Genomic DNA, 21,603 nt, shown 5'->3' with positions numbered 1-21,603 from the left:
CCCAAACAGTGGTTTACCCCCACATATGGGGTATCAGCGTACTCAGGAGAAATTGCACAACTTTTGGGGTCCAACTTCTCCTGTTACCCTTGGGAAAATAAAAAAAAATGGATCTGAAGTAAATTTTTGGTGAAAAAAGTTAAATGTACATTTTTTTAAACATTCTAAAAATTCCTTTGAAGCACCTGAAGGGTTAATAAAACTTCTTGAATGTGGTTTTGAGCACATTCACGGATGCAGTTTTTAGATTGGTGTCACTTTTGGGTATTTTCTGTCAAAGACCCCTCAATGTGACTTCATATGTAATGTGGTCCCTAAAAAAATAGTATTGTAAAAATGAGAAATCGCTTTTAACCCTTATAACTTCATAACAAAAAAAATTATCTGATTTAAGGTGATGAAAATTGAAAGTTGGAAAATTGCGAAATTTCATAATTTGCCAAATTTCCATTTTTTTCACAAATAAATGCAAGTCATATCAAAGAAATCTTGCCACTATCATTAAGAGAGCACTCAATTGTTCAGTTTGTCTGATTTTTCTCTTTATAGGTATTTTTTTTTTAATAAAATGTTCTTTTATTCTATAAACTACTGACAACAGGTCTCCGAATTTCCAAGCAATAGGTTTTTTTATTTCTTTTTTTTAAAAAAAAAAAAAAAGAGAAATGGTCAAAATTAAAGAAACAGTGCTTTCAGACCTCAAATAATGCTAAGAAAACAAGTTCATAATCATTTAGAAACAACAATACTAATGTTTTAACTCAGGAAAATTTCAGAAATCAACATTTTGTGGAATAACCATGATTTTTCATCACAACTTTCATGCGTCTTAGCATGCTTTCCACCAGTCTTTCACACTGCTCCTCACGCAAAAATTAAAGCAGTAGTTTTTTTAATATCCAATGGCTGGATATCCTTAAGGGCAAAAATGTCCAGGAAGGATGGGAAATCTTGAAAAATGAAAATTCTCAAAGCACAATTGTTATCAATTCCGAAAAGAGGGAAGAATAGGAAGCATTTAAGGAAACCAGGATGGATGAACACAGAACTTAAGCACATGCTAAAAAGGAAGAAAGAAATGTTTATAAAATGGAAAGAGGGAGGCATATCTAAAGAAGAATATAATGCTGTCTGCAGAGCTTGCAGGGCACAAATCAGATTATCTAAAGCTGACAATGAATTGAGGCTTGCAAGAGACGTCCAAAGCAATAATAAAGGATTTGGGGGATATGTCAAAAGTAAAAGAAAAGTCAAAGATGTTATAGGATTTTTACAGGATGAAAATGATGAAATGGTAAGACAGAATGTTGAGAAGGCTGAACTTTTAAATTCCTATTTTGAATCTGTTTTCTCTCAGAAAGGAAATGTAACGTCAACTGTTCTTCACTGTCCTATTAAGGGAATAGAAGAATCTAGGATATCTATAAACATAAATATAGTGAGGAAACACTTAGCTAACCTAAATGAATTCAAGTCTCCAGGTCCAGATGAATTACACCTCAGGAGTACTGAAGGAGATGGCAGAAGAAATTGTTGAACCCCTCTCCATAATCTTTGAAAATTCTTGGAGAACAGGAAAAGTCCCAGAAGACTGGAGAAGAGCAAATGTTGTTCCTATCTTCAAAAAGGGGAAGAAGGTGGACCCAGGCAACTATAGGCCGGTTAGTCTGACTTCTATACCAGGAAAGATCTTTGAACAAATTATTAAACATGTATGTAAGTTCCTGGATAAGAATCAAGTGATTAAACAGAGTCAGCATGGGTTTGTAACTAATAAGTCATGTCAGACTAACTTAATTTCCTTCTATGACAGAATCACTGATTGGGTGGATCAGGGAAATGCAGTAGATATAGTATATCTTGACTTCAGCAAAGCATTTGACAAAGTATCTCACACAATCTTTACTGAAAAAATGGCTAAGTATGGAATAGACAAGGCAACTGTTAGGTGGATTCATAACTGGCTTAGTGATCGAACCCAAAGAGTGGTCGTAAATGGCTGCACATCCAGGTGGAAGAATGTCTCAAGTGGGGTACCACAGGGCTCTGTCCTGGGCCCTGTATTGTTCAACATATTTATCAACGATTTAGATGAAGGAATTGAGGGTAAACTGATTAAATTTGCTGATGACACAAAGCTAGGAGGGATTGCTAATACTAGAGAAGAGAGAGAGGGGATTCAAAAAGATATAAATAAACTGGAGCAGTGGGCAGAAACTAACAGATTGGTTTTTAACAGGGAAAAATGCAAAGTACTACATCTGGGCAATAAAAATGATAAAAGCATATACAGAATGGGAGGAATAGGTCTAAGCAATGTGAAAAAGACTTGGGTATACTAATTGATCACAGACTGAATATGAGTCAACAGTGTGATGCAGCAGCAAAAAAGGCAAATGAAATTCTAGGATGTATTAACAGAAGCATACAGTCTAGATCACTTGAAGTCATTATTGGCCTCTACTACTCTTTGGTCAGACCTCATCTGGAATATTGTGTCCAGTTTTGGGCGCCACATTTTAAAAAAAGACATCAACAAACTGGAGCAAGTTCAGAAAAGAGAGACCAGAATGGTGACCAGTCTGCAAACCATGTCTTATTAGGAAAGGTTGCAGGATTTGGGAATGTTTAGCTTGCAGAAGAGAAGACAGAGGAGACTTAATAGCGGTCTACAAATATCTGAAGTGCTGTCACATTGTGGAAGGATCATCTTTATTCTTATATGCACAAGGAAAGACTAGAAGCAATGGGATGAAACTGAATGGGAGGAGACACAGATTAGATATTAGAAAAGCCTTTTTGACAGTTAGAGTGATCAATGAGTGGAACAGGCTGCCACGAGAGGTGGCGAGTTCTCCTTCAATTGAAGTCTTCAAACAGAGGCTGGACAGACATCTGTCTGGGATGATTTAGCGAATCTTGCTTTGAGCAGTGGGTTGGACCAGATGGCCCACGAGGTCCCTTCCAACGCTACGATTCTATGATTTGATGGCTTGTGACTATCCATCATCCTCTTAATTACATTCCAGAGGCCTTCAATGGGGTTGAGGTCTGGAGATTGGGCTGGCAATGACAGGGTTTTGATGTGGTGGTCTCAATTTTTGCCAGAGCTGTATGTCATGATAAAACAATGTCAGAATCACCGGGATTCATGGAAGCATTCCAGAGTTATGACCTCATAAAGGGACAGTGGTCAGAATTGTGAAAAATTGGCCTGGTCATTAACATGCAAACCACCCTTGGGGGTAAAGGGGTTACACTTGTGGGGTTAAAGCCCACTTAATAGCCAGGCACTCCTTCTCCACTATGCTATAATTCTTCTCAGCCGGGGGGGGGGGGGGGGAGGCCAGCGCATCACAGCAATGGATGTGCGGGCCTCTGGACCCTCACAAATTGCTGGCGGAGCACCCCGCACCATAGCCGCACCAACCTGGGTAGGGATTTGCCGGAGGCCACCGCACCTGAATGGGATGGAAGTCATATCGCCAGACCACCGAACACCTCCTGTGACCACGCTCCACCAGCACTGCCGATCCCCCCTCGTAAGCTGAATTCAGACTGTAAGATGGACCCCCGTTTGACACACTAATTTTTTTCCCTATTTTCCTTCTGAAAATTTGGGGTGCATCTTAAGGTCCGGTGCTTCTTATAGTCTGAAAAATACGGTACTTATCTGTCCTACTGATTTATGCAAAGATTATTTTATTTCTATCCTAAATTATACAGTGCATGATTCCCTATTCTTGCAAGAATTACAATATACCTAATTTTTTATTTTACAGGACAATTTTGAGAGCAAATTTACATAATTAAAAAAATGTCTAAGAAGCATCAACTGTATTTGAGCATTTCACAGTGACTCAAGATAAATTGAGCTTGTTGTGAAGGACAGTGTACCATTATCATTATTTGCACGACCAGCTTTTACAGCTCTTAATGGAGACATGGCCCACAAACTTGGTGTTTCTCTGGAAAGAGAAAGTATTAGAAAATTAGTGACTGAAAAAGCCCTTAACCAAAAGGAAGATCTTAAAAAGACTAAAGCGATGCTTTGTGGTTCCTAAAATGGATGCATGCACACGTCACAGAGTGAACAATTTTGCCATCAATGTTTGATTTGTTTGTGACAACAAAAAAATTGTTACTAAGAGGCTGGCAGTAAAAGATACTAAAGCTTATCACAGCAGCCACTTTCTCCAGATCTGAGTGGAAAAAGTTCTGCAAGATTATGAACTCAAAAAAAGAACAGGTTCGAGTTTTCGCCGACGCCATTTTGGATCCCGACGTCGTCCTCGCCGGCGACATGTTCTTGCGGCGACGCCATCTTGAGTATCGCGGGATTTCGCCGATCCAAAATAGCGTCGCCGCAGGAACATGTCGCTGGCGTGGAGGCCGTCGGGATCCAAAATGGCGTCGGCGAAATCTCGCGAGATTTCGCCGACGCCATTTTGGATCCCGACGTCCTCCACGCCGGCGACATGTTCTTGCGGCGATGTCATCTTGACTATCGCGGGATTTCGCCGATCCAAAATGGCGTCGCCGCAAGAACATGTCGCCGGCGTGGAGGACGTCTGGATCCAGGATGGCGCCGGCGGAAGATGATGTCGGGGATAGTGGATCAGCGGCGATGACGGCGTGAGTATGAGAGACGGAGTGAGAGAAAGGGTCGTATGTGGAGTGAAAGAGTGAGTGGAGATGGTGAAAGGTGAGAGGAGTGTGTGTGTTGAGGAGTGGTGTGTTGAGGGTTAACATGGAAAGAGGTGAGCGGTGACGTCACCGGTTAAAACTGGACGGAAGTTGTTACAACCGGAAGCTGCTTAGGGCATTTATTATTATAGATGTGAGGTGGTCCCTAAAAAAATGGTTTTGCAAATTGTTGTAAAAATGAGAAATCGCTGGTCAACATTTAACTCTTACAACTTCTTAACAAAAAAAAGTTATGTTTCAAAAATTGTGCTGATGTAAAGTAGACATGTGAGAAATGTATTTATTAACTATTTTGTCTGATATGACTGATTTAAGGACATAAAAATTAAAAAATTTAAAATTGCAAAATTTTCGCCAATTTTTTTTTTTCTTCACAAACGCAAGTCATATCAAAGAAATTTTTACCACCATCATGAAGTAAAATATGTCAAAAGAAAATTTCAGTAACAATGGGATCCATTGAAGCTTTCCAGAGTTATGACTTCATAAAGTGACAGCGGCCATAATAGTAAAAATTGGCCTGGTCAGGAAGGTGAAAACAGGTTTCGGGGCGAAGAGTTTAATTATTTAATTGTTTTTTTGCTATTATATTTATTGTTATATTGCCTATTTAATATACATAATTCAATATTCTCTGTTTTCCTCCTCCTTTCCCTCCTTTATTGATGATGAATCATTCATTACCCATTCCCCTTTATCCCTTCCCCTCCTCACCTATCTTAAATTTTAAAAATCTTAAAATCGTTGAAAAACAAAATAAAAACATTTTAGAAATGGTGCAAATATAAGTAGGCATCAGGAAAATGTTCTTTATTAAAGGGGTTGTCCGGGCTTTTCACATAATCTCAGTACATATCTGGGCTGCAGAATTATGAAAATAAGTAATTTACTTTCTGTCAATAGTTTGTACGGTTTTCTAGATATTCTGAACAGAACGTCCAAGGGGGGGGGGGGGTGTTATGGCAATGAAATGTGAACTAGTCGTAACCTCCTACTCTACTCCAAACATGCCCTCTGTAGCAACAACCCCACCCTCCATAGCTACAGGCCCTCCCCGTCCACATGAAGAATCGTCCTGTATTCTGGGACAGGCTGCTCCCATCAGTATTTGTGTCATTACAGCCTGCAATGACCCCGCTACCTCCTTCTCTCTCACCACTACCGGTGATATCACCTCAACCAACACCGGAACTGCTGCAACCCACCAACCTACTGTCTCCTTTCCCACCATCCTGTAGCATGTAAGCCCGAAAGGGCAGGGTCCTCTCTCTACTCTGTATCAGTCTGTCATTGTTAGTTTGTTTACTGTAAGTGATATCTGTAATTTGTATGTAACCCCCTTCTCATGTACAGCACCATGGAATCAATGGTGCTATATAAATAAATAATAATAATTAGAGACACAGTGCTCACACATACACTGCACCAAATCTGCTGCTGTGTGAAGACATCAGTGACACAGAGCTGTCTCATTCACACAGCAGAGGCTTTGTCACACAACAGATTACATCAGTGACTGCCATCCCCTGTGCAGATTAGAAGCTGCAGACCCCCATCACTGGCCATCACACAGTCTGTTCTCACTGCTGCCAGCAGCCTGGGACAGTGAGGGAAGGAATCACTGATAATGAGTTATGTATTGTAATCATGGAGTGGCCCAGAATACAGGACAATTTTCACTCCTCACTAGTTTCACTTTCCAACTTTTCAGCGTGTGTCTGGGGGAGGAGCAGCTCTCTGCACTGAGGCTGCTGGAGGGGAAGAATTCGTTACTGTGTGATGAGGGCTGCTTCATGTGGACGGGGAGGGCCTGTAGCTATGGAGGGTGGGGTTGTTGCTATAGAGGGCATGTTTGGAGTAGAGTAGGAGGTTACGACTAGTTCTCATTTCAATGCCATAACACACCCCCCCTTGGACGTTCTGTTCAGAATATCTAGAAAACCGTGCAAACTAGTGACAGAAAGTAAATTACTTATTGTCATAATTCTGCAGCCCAGATATGTACTGAGATTATGTGAAAAGCCCGGACAACCCCTTTAATGTTTTTGTGTGGTGTGAGTATCTGGATTAACCCCTTTGTGACATCGGACGTACTATTCCGCCCATGTGGCCTGGGACTTAATGCCCATGGACGGAATAGTACATCATACGCGATCAGCCACGCTCACGGGGGGAGTGCGGCTGACTGCGGCCGGGTGTCAGCTGTGAGAATCACGGACCGCTCCCGACACTTTAACTCCTGGAACACTGCAATCATTGTTCCGGAGCCGGCAGAGGAGCTAACAGCCCCTCTGCCTTTGGATTGGAGACCCCGCGGCATGACGCATGCTATTGAAGCGATTAGCCTGCACAAAATGAGTGTCCCATAGTGGGACAAAGTGTAATAAGAATGAAATAATTTTTTTTAAAAAAGAACTGTAAAAATATTAAAAAAATAACAATAAAAAAATATTTATTCTATCATTAACCCCTCAACGACCGCCAATACGCCTTTTAACGGCATTCGACGCTGTGGAAAAAGTGTATAGTGCCCCCTAGAGTCAGATTTTCTCTGGAGTCAGGGCTGCCGGGGGTAGCCGAGACCCCAGGGAACATGATTTGGGTCAGTTTTTACCAACCCTGGTTTTGCGATCGCCATTATTAACCGTATAACAGCAACCGCAAAAAAAAAAAAATGTCTGATTTGTATTTAAGGTTAGTGTTGAGATTAGGGATAGGGGTGTGTTGGGGTTAGTTTTGTGATCGCACATCAGAGGAGAGAAAAATAGGGTCCTTGATCCCCCCAGTACCTCACGGGCCCACGTGCTTCCCCCATGGGCGCCATCTTTTTCCAGGAAAAAAAATGAGAGATGCATGCGCGGTGCGCCTGCCGAAGTCTGCCGGCCGACACCCAGCAACAATAGGAAGATTTTTCCTATTGGTTCACTTTGGTCACTGTGATAGACCCCATCAGTGATCAAAATAAAAAAATAGTAAATAAACCCCCCCTTTATCACCCCCATAGTTAGGGAAAAATAATGAAAGAAAATATATTTATTTTCATTTTTCCATTCGGGTTAGAGTTAGGCTTAAATTAGGGCTGGAAGTAGGATGAGGGCTGGAAGTAGGATGAGGGCTGGAAGTAGGATGAGGGCTGGAAGTAGGATGAGGGCTGGAAGTAGGATGAGGGCTGGAAGTAGGATGAGGGCTGGAAGTAGGATGAGGGCTGGAAGTAGGATGAGGGCTGGAAGTAGGATGAGGGCTGGAAGTAGGATGAGGGCTGGAAGTAGGATGAGGGCTGGAAGTAGGATGAGGGCTGGAAGTAGGATGACGGCTGGAAGTAGGATGAGGGCTGGAAGTAGGATGAGGGCTGGAAGTAGGATGAGGGCTGGAAGTAGGATGAGGGCTGGAAGTAGGATGAGGGCTGAAAGTAGGATGAGGGCTGGAAGTAGGGTTGGAATTAAGGTTAGGGTTCAGATTAGAGATAGGGGTGTGTTTGGGTTATGATTAGGGTTGGGATTAGGGATGTGGTTAGGGTTGGGATTAAGTTTGTGGTTAGAGTTATGGTTAGGATTAGGGGTGTGTTGGGGTTAGGGTTGGAGTTAAAACTGGGGGGTTTCCATTGTTTAGGCACATCAGGGGGTCTCCAAACACCACATGGTGCCATCATTGATTCCAGCCAATTTTGCATTCAAAAAGTCAAATGGTGCGCCCTCCCTTCTGAGCCCCGGCGTGTGCCCAAACAGTGGTTTACCCCAACATATGAGGCATCAGCATACTCAGGAGAAATTGCACAACAACTTTAGGGGTCTAGTTTCTCCGGTTACCCTTGGGAAAATAACAAATTGGGGGCTAAAAATAATTTTTGTGGAAAAAAAGATTTGACGGCTCTGCGTTATAAACTTCTATGAAGCACTTGGGGGTTCAAAGTTCTCACAACACATCTAGATAAATTCCTTGGGGGGTCTATTTTCCAAAATGGGGTCACTTGTGGGAAGTTTTTACTGTTTAGGCACATCAGGGGCTCTGCAAACGCAATGCATTCCAAAACGGCGCTACTTCCCTTCCAAGCTCTGCCATGCACCCAAACAGTGGTTCCCTCCGTACATATGGGGTATCCGCGTGCTCAGGACAAATTGCACAATAACTTTTGGGGTCCAATTTCTCCTGTTATCCTTGTGAAAATAAAAAATTACGGGCTAAAAAAAATCATTTTTGAGGAAAAAAAAGATTTATTTATTTTCACGGCTCTGCGTTATAAACTTCTGTGAAGCACTTGGGGGTTCAAAGTTCTCAACACATCTAGATAAGTTCCTTGGGGGGGTCTATTTTCCAAAATTGGGTCACTTGTGGGGGGTTGCTACTGTTTCGGCACACCAGGGGCTCTGCAAACGCAACATTACACCCGCAGACCATTCCATCAAAGTCTGCATTCCAAAACGGCGCTACTTCCCTTCAAAGCTCTGCCATGCGCCCAAACAGTGGTTCCCCCCTACATATGGGGTATCAGCGTACTCGGGACAAATTGCACAACAACTTTTGGGGTCCAATTTCTCCTGTTACCCTTGGTAAAATAAAACAAATTGGATCTGAAGTAAATTTTTTGTGAAAAAAAATAAATGTTTATTTTCTTTTAACCCCTTCACCCCCAAGGGTGGTTTGCACGTTCATGACCGGGCCAATTTTTACAATTCTGACCACTGTACCTTTATGAGGTCATAACTCTGAAACGCTTCCATGGATCACGGTGATTCTGACATTGTTTTCTCGTGACATATTGTACTTCATGTTAGTGGTAAAATTTCATTCAAATAACTTGCGTTTATTTGTGAGAAAAACGGAAATTTGGCGAAAATTTCGCAATTTTCCAACTTTGAATTTTTATGCCCTTAAATCACAGAGATACGGCACACAAAAAACTTAATAAGTAACATTTCCCACATGTTTACTTTACATCAGCACAATTTTGGAACCAAAATTTTTTTTTTGTTAGGAAGTTATAAGGGTTAAAAGTTGACCTGCGATTTCTCATTTTTACAACACCATTTTATTTTTAGGACCACATCACATTTGAAGCCACTTTGAGGGGTCTATATGATAGAAAATACCCAAAAGTGACACCATTCTAAAAACTGCACACCTTAAGGTGCTCAAAACCACATTCAAGAAGTTTAACAAGCCTTTAGTTGCTTCACAGGAATTTTTTTGAATATTTAAAAAAAAATGAACATCTAACTTTTTTTCACAAAAAAAATACTTCAGGTTCAATTTTTTTTATTTTACCAAGGGTAACAGGAGAAATTGGACTGCAAAAGTTATTGTACAATTTGTCCTGAGTACGCTGATACCTTATATGTGGGGGGGAACGAGCTCAGAATGGAAGGAGCGTCGTTTGACTTTTTCAATGCAAAATTGGCTGGAATTCAGATCGGACGCCATGTCACGTTTGGAGAGTCCCTGATGTACCTAAACAGTGGAAACCCCCTACAAGTGACCCCATTTTGGAAACTAGACCCCCCCAAGGAACTTATCTAGATATGTGGTGAGAACTTTGAACCCACAAGTGCTTTACAGAAGTTTATAACGTAAAGCGGTACAATTAAAAAATCATATTTTTTCCACAAAAATGATCTTTTCACCCCAATTTTTATTTTCCCAAGGGTAACAGGACCCTAAAAGTTATTGTGCAATTTGTCCTGAGTACGCTGATACCCCACATGTGGGGGTAAACCACTATTTGGGCGCATGGCAGAGCTCGGAAGGGAAGCAGCGCCATTTGACGTTTTTGGCTGGAATTGAGATCGGACACCATGTCGCGATTGGAAAACCCCTGATGTACCTAAACTGTGGAAATCCCCCACAAATGACACCATTTTATAAACTAGACCCCCCAAGGAACTTATATAGATGTGTGGTGAGCACTTTGAACCCCCCAGTGCTTCACAGAAGTTTATAACGCCCGGGCGTGAAAATAGAAAATTCGTATTTTTTCCACAAACATGATCTTTTAGTCACCATTTTTTTATTTTCCCAAGGGTACCAGGAGAAATTGGACCCCAAAAGTTGTTGTCCAATTTGTCCTGAGTATGCTGATACCCCATATGTGGGAGAAAACTACTGTATGGGCACACGTCGGGGCTCGGAAGGGAAGTAGTGACGTTTTGGAATGCAGACTTTGATGGAATGGTCTGCGGGTGTCATGTTGCCTTTGGAGAGCCCCTAATGTACCTAAACAGTGGAAACCCCCCACAAATGACCCCATTTTGAAAACTAGACCCCCCTAAGGAACTTATCTAGATGTGTGGTGAGCACTTTGAACCCCCAAAGGCTTCACAGAAGTTTATAATGCCCGGGCATGAAAATAAAAAAATCGTATTTTTTCCACAAACATGATCAATTAGTCCCCAATTTTTTCATTTTCCCAAGGGTAACAGGAGAAATTGGACCCCAAAAGTTGTTGTCCAATTTGTCATGAGTACGCTGACACGCCATATGTGGCAGAAAACTACTGTATGGACACACGTCAGGGCTCGGAAGGGAAGTAGTGACATTTTGGAATGCAGACTTTGATGGAATGGTCTGCGGGTGTCATGTGCGTTTGGAGAGCCCCTGATGTACCTAAACTATTGAAACTCCCCACAAGTGACCCCATTTTGGACACTAGACCCCCCACGGACCTTATCTAGATGTGTGGTGAGCACTTTGAACCCCAAGTGCTTCACAGAAGTTTATAACGCTCGGACGTGAAAATAAAAAAATCATTTTTTTCCACAAAAATGATATTTTTGCCCCCAATTTTTTATTTTCCTAAGGGTAACAGGAGAAATTGGACCCCAAAAATTGTTTTGCAATTTGACCTGAATAGGCTGATACCCTGCATGTGGGGGTAAAACACTGCTTGGGCGCATGGCAGAGCTTGGAAGGGAAGGAGCACCATTTGACTTTTTCAACTCAGAATTGGCTGGAATTGAGATCAGACGCCATGTTGCATTTGATGAGCCCCTGATGTGCCCAAACAGTGGAAACCCCCAATTCTAACTCCAACCCGAACCCCAACACACTCCTAACCCTAATCTCAGCCCTAGCCCTAACCCTAATGGAAAAATGGAAATAAATACATTTTTTTTATTTTATTATTTTTCCCTAACTAACGGGGTGATAACGGGGGGTTTGATTTACTATTTATGGCGGTTTTTATATTTGGCGGCTGTCGCACGCTAAAATACGCTTTTTATTGTAAAAATAGCTTTTGCATCACCACATATTGAGAGCTATAATTTTTCTGCATTTTGACCCACCGAGTCATGTGAGGTCTTATTTTTTGCGGGACGAGTTGACGTTTTTATTGGTATCATTTTCGGGCACGTGACATTTTTTGATCGCTTTTTATTCCGATTTTTGGGACGCAGAATGAACAAAAACCAGCGTTTCATGAATTTTTTTTGGGGGTGGGTGCGTTTACACCGTTCCGCGTGCGATAAAATTGATAAAGCGGTTTTATTCTTCAGGTCAGTATGGTTACAGCGATGCCTCATTTAGGTCGTTTTTTCATGTTTTGTCGGTTTTATGCAATGAAAACTATTTTATATAAAAAATAATTATTTTTGCATCGCTTTATTCTGTGAGCTATAACTTTTTTATTTTTTCGCTGATGATGCTGTGTGGCGGCTCGTTTTTTTGCGGGACAAGATGACGTTTTCAGCGGTATCATGGATATTTATATGCGTCTTTTTGATCTGTCGTTATTACACTTTTTGTTTGGCGGTATGATAATAAATCATTATTTTTTGCTTCGTTTTTTATTTTTTAAGGGGTTCGCTAAAGGGGTTAACTAATGGGACAGTTTTATAGGGCAGGTCGTTACGGACGCGGCGATACCTAATATGTGTACTTTTATTGTTTTTTTTTTTTTTTATTTCCAAAAAATGGATTTATTTGGGGGAATTTTTTTTTTTCTAATTTATTTGGCGATTTTTTTATATTTATTTTAACATTTTTTTAAATTTTTTTTAACTTTATTACATTGTCCCAGGTGGGACATCACTGTCCTGTGACAGATCGCTGATCTGTCACATCACAGATCACTGTGACAGATCAGCAATCTGTCACAGGCAGTGCAGAAGGCTTCCTCATGCCTGCGCTTTGCAGGCACTGAGGAAGCCAGCTTCCTGCAGGCCCCCGAAGGCCCCCGTCACCATCCTGGATTCGGGGGCCTGCAGGAAAGGCGCCCCCCGGAGCAGCGCTGCACATTGCGCTGCCGTGGAGGGCTCAGGGAAGCACGGAGGGAGCCCCCTCCCTGCCGATGCTTCCCTTTAACCCCCCGGTACACCGCGATCATGTTTGATCGTGGTGTGCAAGGGGTTAACGTGTCGGGGGCGGTCCGTGACCGCCCCTGACACATTGTGCCGGGTGTCAGCTGTGATAATCAGCTGACACCCGGCCGCGATCAGCGGCGCTCACCACGTGGGCGCCGCTGATCGCGCTAGACGTACTATCCCGTCCATGGGCATAGGGGCCCGGGTCCCATGGACGGGATAGTACGTCGGATGTCAGAAAGGGGTTAAACATTCCAAAAAATCCTGTGACTCAACTGAAGGGTTAATAAACTTCTTGATGTGGTTTTGAGCACCTTGAGGGGTGCAGTTTTTAGAATGGTGTCTCTTTGGGGTATTTTCTATCATATAAACCACTCAAAGTCACTTCAAATGTGATGTGGTCTCTAAAAAAAGGTGTTGTAAAAATGAGAAATCACAGGTCAACTTTTAACCCTTATAACTTCCTAACAAAAAAAAATTTGTTCCAAAATTGTGCTGATGTAAAGTAGACATGTGGGAAATGTTATAGATTAACTATTTTGCACGACATTTCTCTCTGTTTTACGTGAATTAAAATTTCCGTTTTTTTCACAAATAAATGCAAGTCATATCAAAGAAATTTTACCACTACCATGAAGTACAATATGTCATGAGAAAAAAATGTCAGAATCATCGGGATCCATGGAAGCATTCCAGAGTTATTACCTCATAAAGGGACAGTGGTCAGAGTTGTAAAAATTGGCCTGGTCATTAACATGCAAATCACCCTTGGGGGTAAAGGGGTTAAAGAAATAATCAAAGTTTGAAAATTGCAATTTTATTTTAATTTTTTTGTCAAATTTCTGATATTTTTTTTATAAATAAATGCAAAATATAACCTAAAATTACCATAAACAAAGTATGACGTGTCACAAAAAAAAATCTCAATCAATGGGATATGTTGAAGCATTCCAGAATTACTACATATGACATGTCAGATTTTTAAAAAATTGGCTTGGTCACTAGGGGGTTAAGAAGTGTGTTAACAAGTAAACAATAAATGAACTCATGACGAATGCTATTAAATGAGCCCACATGGAGAAGATGCATTCCAGCATCTATAAAGCACACATAAATGAAGGAATCAAGCAATTAATGAGGTTTCCACCCATTGGTATCATATGGATGCTTTTGAAAGGGGTTATCCAATAGGAAAATTATATAGCCATATAGAAATTTCAATCACATGTCTGAAGAAGATCCAACCCAGTGGAAGAGGCAGCATAACTCAAAAGTTCAGGTAGTAATAGATACAAATTACAAGTGCATATAGCCCAACACCCATTAGGAAAGCGCCATGGCGCCAACCTATTCCACAGTGCTTTACAATTCATCAGTTCATGTACAACAGTCATAAGTAACAAAGTTAAAGATAATACAATAATTAAAGCGGAAATAATGACAACCCTGCTCATAAGAGCTTAAAATCTACAATGTAAGTTGGGACACAAATAGTACAGGTGCTTATTTACAATGATGGTCCAGCTATATTGAGGAAACTGGTGGATAGATAAAGGCTGCATAAGATAGTCACCAGCCAATTATTGTGGTGCTTTTGGGTGCGGTGGAGTTTGGTTGAGAATCAAGTTCAATAGTGAATGTGCTATATGAAAAAAGGACTTCGATTTAGGAACGTGATAGGCGGCCCTAAACAGATGTGTTTTTAGGGAGTGCCTAAAACTGTGTAAGTTGTGGTTAGTCTTAATTTCTTGGGGTAGAGCATTCTAAAGAATAAGTGCAGATCGGGAGAAGTCTTGGAGCCAGGAGTGGGAGGAACGGATTAGTGTGGATGTTAATTGAAAGCGCTTGCAGAGTGTAACAAGCAGGTAGCCCGATAAACAGAAATGAGAGATGACATGTAGGGGGGTGCTGCACTGTGGAGGAGCTTTGTGGGTGAGAACAAGCAATTTAAATTGGATCTTATAATGCATGGGCAAGCCAGTACAATGACTGACACATAGCAGAAGTGTCTGAGTGCCGATTAGTCAGAGAGATGACCTGGCTACTGCATTAAGAATAATGAACTGGAGAGGGGAAAGTTGAATGAGGGGAAGACCAATTAACAGAGAATTACAGTAGTCAAGACAAGAGGGGATCAGGGAAACAGTGAAGGGTTTTGTTATTTCTATGGTGAAAAAGGGGTAGATTCTAGAGTTGTTCTTCAGATGCAAGCGACAAGAGCGGGCAAGAGATTGTATATACAGCTCTGGCAGAAATTAGTAGATCACCACATCAAAACCCTGTGATGGGTAGCCCATTCTCCAGACCCGAACCCCATTGAAAACCTCTGGAATGTAATCAAGAGGATGATGAATTGTCACAAGCCATCAAACAAAGAAGAACTTCTTAAAGAACTTAAATTTTTGCGCCAGAAGCGGTGTGAAAGACTGGTGGCAAGCATGCCAAGACGCAAGGAAGCTGTGATTAAAAATCATGGTTATTCCACAAAATATTAATTTCTGAACTCTTCCTGAGTTAAAACATTAGTATTGTTGTTTCTACATGATTATGAACTTGTTTTCTTTGCATTATTTGAGGTCTGAAAGCAATGTTTTTTTTTTTTTATTTTGACCATTTTTGTCAGAAAAAAATACAAAATGTATTGCTTGGAAATTTGGAGACATGTTGTCAGAAGTTCATAGACTAAAAGAACAATTTACATTTTAATCAAAAATATACCTATAAAGAGAAAAATCAGACTAAGTAAACATTTGAAAGTGGTCTCTTAATTTTTGCCAGAGCTGTATGAGGTGAAGGAAAGATTGGTGTCAAACCTAACACCTAGTCAGTACACCTGCAGCCTGGGCGTTATTGTGGTGCCACCCACGGAGAGGGAAATGTCAGATTTAAGGCGGTACGTAGATAGCGGGAACAGAATAATTTAATTTTTATAAAGGTTGAGGCTCCCTTTCTGAGGAAACACATAGTGAAAAGCGCGACAGAGGGTTTCATCTGGTAACTATGATGTGTACTTATCTCCCGAAGTGTTTATTTACTTGTCGCTAAATATCTGGGTTTTGTCCTTACTTTCCTAATGGATGTTTGGCTTTATGAACTTGCACTTTATATCTATTACTACCTTAACTTTTGAATTACCCTAACTCTTGCATTGGGCTGGCATTTGATTTAAATATTGGTATACTTTTTCTAATGTATAATCCATTTTGAAAACATCTATACAATAAAACGGGGTGGAGACCTCTCATTAATAATTGCTTGATTCATTAATTTATGTGTGCTTTATAGATGCAAAAATGCACCTTCTCCACGTGGGCTCATAGTATTTTAATAGCATTTGTCATCTGAGCTCATTTATTGTTTACGTGTTAAAACACTTAACCCCTAACTCCCAAGGGAGTTAAGGGGTTAATGACCGGGCCAATTTTTACACTTCTGACCACTGTCCCTTTATGAGGTAATAACTCTGGAATGCTTCCATGGATCCCGATGATTCTGACCTTTTCTGACCTATTTCTTAATAAATAATATTTCCCACATGTCTACTTTACATCAATTTTGGAAACAGAATTTTTTTTTGTTAGGAAGTTATAAGGGTTAAAAGTTGACCAGCGATTTCTCATTTTTACAACACCATTTTATTTTTAGGGACCACATGACATTTGAAGTCACTTTGAGGGGTCTATATGAGAGAAAATACCCAAAAGTTACGCCATTCTAAAAACTGCACCCCTCAAGGTGCTCAAAACCACATTCAAGAAGTTTATTAACCCTTTAGGTTCTTCACAGGAATTTTTTGAATGTTTAAAAAAAAAAAAAATGAACATTTAACTTTTTTTCACAAAAAAATTACTTCAGGTCCATTTTTTTACTATACCAAGGGTAACAGAAGAAATTGGACGCAAAGGTTATTGTGCAATTTGTCCTGAGTAAGCTGATACCCCATATGTGGGGGTAGACCACTGTTTGGGCACATGGCAGCGCTCAGAAGGGAAGGAGTGCCAGATTTTACTGTTATGGTTTGTAGGTGCCATGACCCACTGGGACAGCACATGAGGTGCCAAAACAGCAGAACCCCCCCATAAGTGACCCCATTTTACCAACTACACCTCTCAGTGAATTCATCTAGGGGTGCAGTGATCATATTGACACCATAGGTGTCACAGAATTTTATACCATTGGGCAGCTATGCGGAGACACTCAGGAGGAACGGAGCGCTATTTGCCTATTCAAGTGAATGGGTCTGTGCACCTGTCAGTGTTTTTCCACGGACTGTGTGTCCATGGGCAAAATACGCTGACATGTCCGTTTTTTTAATGTCCGCACGGGCCACAAAACATCCAGCACTCTTGCATACGCATAACACACATGGATGTCATCCATGTGACATGCATCAGCGTAGGGGAAGAAGTGTTACAATAAGTGCTGTTCCCCAGCTCCTGGTGCTTCACATGGCTCTCATCATTCTCCCATGCTTGTGTCGTTCGCCGGCTGAGCAGGGGCAAATGATAAGAGCCGTGTTCATAATGCTTCTTCCGTGTGTGCAAGTATTAAACACATGGACACTGACATCTCCGGTACCGGAAATATCAGGACGTGTGAAAGAGGCCATATAGCAGGTTTTTATGATTGACTGCTGTCACACACTGAAAGACGCTTTTTATTGCAAAAAATAGTTTTTGCATCACCACATTTTCAGAGCTAAAATTTTTCCATATTTTTGGCCAACAGAGTCATGTGAGGTCTTGTTTTTTTGTGGGACGAGTTGACGTTTTTATTGGTACCATTTTCGGGCTTTTCGGTACCATTTTTTTATCGCTTTTTATTCCGATTTTTGGGAGGCAGAATGAACAAAAACCAGCAATCCATGAAGGGCGTTTCTACCGTTCTGCGTGTGGTAAAATTGATAAAGCAGTTTTATTCTACGGGTCAGTACGATGACAGCAATACCTCATTTACATCTTTTTTTATGTTTTGGCGCTTTCATACAATAAAAGCTATTTTATATAAAAAAATATTTTTGCATCGCTTTATCCTGAGAGCTATAACTTTTTTATTTTTCCGGTGATGGAGTTTTATGGAGGTTTGTTTATGTGGGACAAGATGACATTTTCACGGACGCCATGTTTAGTTACATCTCTCTTTTTGATCGCGTGTTATTCCACTTTCTGTTTGGCGGTATGCTGATAAAGCTTTGTTTTTTGCCTAGTTTTTTTTATGGTGTTCACTAAAGGGGTTAACTAGTGGGACAGTTTTATAGGTCAGGTCGTTGCGGACGTGGCGATACCAAATATGTGCACTTTTACTGTTTAGATTTTTTTTTCAGTCAAATATTTATTTAGTGATAGAATATTATTTACATTTTTTTTTTTACTTTATTCTATCTTTTACACTTTGTCCCACTATGTGACAATCATTTTTTTGCAGGCTGATCGCTTCTATAGCATGCAGATGAAGCAGCATCTGCATGCTATAGAAGCTGTCAGTGCTGCACTGACATGAGAGACTTTCTGATCATGCACTGCGCGCATGACTGGGAAGTTTCTCAGCTCTGGTAACCCGGATGTCGTCATGACGACATCAAGTTGCCATGGCAGTGAACGAGACCCCGCATCACGTTGCGGGGTCTTCAATCCAAAGGCAGAGGGGCTGTCGGCCCTCTGCCTGCTCTCGGAATGCAGCGATCATGTTCGATCGCAGTATTCCGGTGGTTAAAGTACTGGGAGGGGTCTGTGACGGCTCCTGGCACTTAGTGCCGGTTGTCCATCTGTGAGAATTAGCTGGCACCTGGCCGCACACCACTCATATGCGTGGCCGATCGCTGAGACGTGCTATTCCGTCCATGGTCAAATTGGCCCAGGGAACATGAACTGAATAGTACGTCTGATGTCAGAAAGGGGTTAAATAAAAGAGGGAGTTACCAGTGTGAGACTAACACAGAACAGGAGAAACAAAATTAGTCTTCTTGCAAACACATTTTTTTGCTTCTCTCAGCTTTGCTGTATTGCAACAATATTGAAAACCTGTTTGCCTGTGAGATGAAAGCTGAAGCACTGAAAGGAACATGCAAATGTGTCAAGTTATTATCATTCACAGCTTATCAGGAGAGCAGAGAGCGGCCGTTACACATCACACTGGTAACTACATCCCTCATATAAAAATAAGCTCTGGAGGCAGTTCACGGAACATATGAATGCTGGCAGCTGCAGGAAGGCTCTGGCTGACACTGTGCTTGCTAATAAAGAGCAATGAATACTCGCTCTCCACGCACACAGTCCTGGCATGTAGAGCAGTGAGTATTCCGGCAGCTGCCCTTCAGTTTGGAATGCAGTGAATATTCATTTCCCTTTAGCAGCGGGCACAGGAGTTAGCCTCAGCAGCTGGCTCCTGCCTCTGTGACCCACTGCCTCGTCACTTCCGCTCCCCCACCTCCCCACCACAGCCGGTACATCCGGACTGTAAGATGCACCCCCCATTTTCTCCACATTTTTGGAGGAAAAAGGTGCGTCTTATAGTCCGAAAAATACGGTATTAATTTTATATAATAAAGTCTTATAAAATAGTTTCTCTTAATTGTCCAAGACTTGCAGTTTTGTGAAGGTACATATTTGTAAAATTTTGAAAACAAAGAAGTAAACCTCTCAGCATTGATAATTTAATTTCTTGAAGGGAAAAATGGGACACACAAACACAAAGTTAGCTTACTGCATCTTACTAAGCATTAAAAGCAAAAACAGCTATTACTCATACTGAAATGTCAGTGCTGTATTAACATAGTTTTATGTTAATATTAAATTACAAAATCACATTTAAAAAAGTTAAACACCATCATTTTTTTTTCCTAAAAAAAATGCACCCATTAATTTTTTTTTGAAAGGGCTGAAAATTTTAAGCTGAGGAAGCCAAAAAATAGGAAAAAGACACCATGCAAAGTTTAAGAAAAACAGAATGAGTTGGAGAGCATAGTTCACAAAGCGACAGATAAAAGACCTATGTCCTTCTTGAATGCTGCGTTCAAGAACTGGAGGTGACACTGACCTGGGGGATGTAGATGTTATATCTTTGTTACTTAATGAGTGGGGGTCATTTAGGTCTTCTGCTATTCTTACTCTCTTACTCTCCTTCATAGGTTGGGTATTACTTGTAATATCTTGACTCCTTGGTACATCAGGATCAGCACAAGATGCAGATTCTTCTCCATGAGTCTTGGTATCACCTTCTGACAAAATTATATTTCGGTTTTCATTTTGACTGCTGTCGGAAACTGAATTAAAACCACTGACAGACAGAGCTTCGCTATTAGCTGCATTTTCAGCTGAACAGTCAAGTGGAAGTTGTTCTCGTCTTCTTCTCTGAGTTTGCACTCTCACAATTTCTAAAAAAGAATAAATATAAATGTGAGTATTATACAAAGAGATACAAAGCCAAACAGCTAAATCGAATATACAATGCATACAACAAATATTAAATTGCGTAACATGCTTTCCATTCTGTAAGTACTGTCTCCAAGACCCTAATCACAGGTTAGTCATTCATCAGTATTTGCAAGCCAAAACCAGGAGTGAACTATAGTAAAACCATTTACAACTCTCCTCTGTATTTTGGACCCACTCCTGATTTTGGCTTACAAAAATGGATGATGTTTTAAAAAAAAAAAAAAAAAAAACCCCAAGAAAATAACTTGTACATGACCAAAATGTTTTATTTTTTTCCCATAGCACTGCCACTCAAAATATGTAATAGAAAAAATTGAACCAAAAATTGTCTTCACAACAAAATGGTATAAGTGACAATGTCAACTTATCCTGAGAACAAAATAATCCAAGCTCCTCATATAGCACTGTAGGAAAAAAAGTTTTATTACACAAAGTAACCAAAAATGTGTTATCATACTGAACTGTAAAATAAAATTACCATGTCTTTTATACTACACGGAGTAAAAAACTAAAGTAAAATAAATACAAATTTAGACCATTGTTTTTTGTGTTCATTCTCCCAAAAGTCAGAAATCAAAGACATATTGATCCTACAATGTGGTAGTACTATTAAAGAGAACCTGTCACCAGGTCAAGAAAGCCCATTATTAGCTTTCATTTTATTCCCACTGCTCCTACAAGTATTTCTTTATTCATAAAAATGGTTTCTCTTTCATCTCATTGGGGGACACAGGAACCGTGGGGTGTGTGCTGCTGTCACTAGGAGGTTGACACTATGCCATGAAAAAAATGTTAGCTCTGCCTCCGCCATATACACCCCTCCGACCGGCTGTAGGACAATCAGTTTTGCTTAGTGTCAGCAGGAGGTAGATAGGGGTCTCTCGTAGACCCATGCCTACCTCAATGTGCGTCATTCCTTTTCAGGTAACCATGGAGGGATACAGAGTAGATATGCTACATCTGTATTCCCACACCGGGATTATGAGTATGGCGTGTACTGCCACCCCGTATCCTCAAGAATCCCATTGGAAGGACCCTAACCCCCAACACAGGACTCGTGTTCAGGTGGCCACTCCTGGTCCTGACCTTCGTCTTCCATCACTCGCCCTCCAGAGCTGGATGATCGAGAGATGCCCTGCAGAAAAGGTTTGGGACAGCAATCTTTTCAT

General features: G+C 40.9%; 1 protein-coding gene across 13 annotated transcripts in view; it reads right to left on the bottom strand.

Annotated features, from left to right (window-relative positions):
* Positions 1–21,603, bottom strand: part of SPDL1 (spindle apparatus coiled-coil protein 1) — a 470,586-nt gene that overhangs the window by 37,150 nt on the left and 411,833 nt on the right. For 11 of the 13 annotated variants that reach the window (XM_073589466.1, XM_073589467.1, XM_073589471.1 and 8 more), the window contains one exon: positions 19,638–20,373. In XM_073589466.1, the coding sequence (XP_073445567.1) occupies positions 19,817–20,373 (557 nt within the window). In that variant the 3' untranslated portion in view covers positions 19,638–19,816. Of the gene's footprint in view, positions 1–19,637; positions 20,374–21,603 lie in introns of those variants that run through there. The other 2 variants (XM_073589468.1, XM_073589469.1) reach the window with 1 other exon arrangement.

The sequence above is a fragment of the Dendrobates tinctorius genome, unplaced genomic scaffold (genome assembly GCF_039654945.1).
Source record: "Dendrobates tinctorius isolate UK_male_01 unplaced genomic scaffold, ASM3965494v1 ptg000108l, whole genome shotgun sequence".
Classification (NCBI taxonomy): Eukaryota; Metazoa; Chordata; class Amphibia; order Anura; family Dendrobatidae; genus Dendrobates; species Dendrobates tinctorius.
Note: the sequence above shows the minus strand (reverse complement) of the source record. Positions and strands in the feature narration are given on the sequence as shown.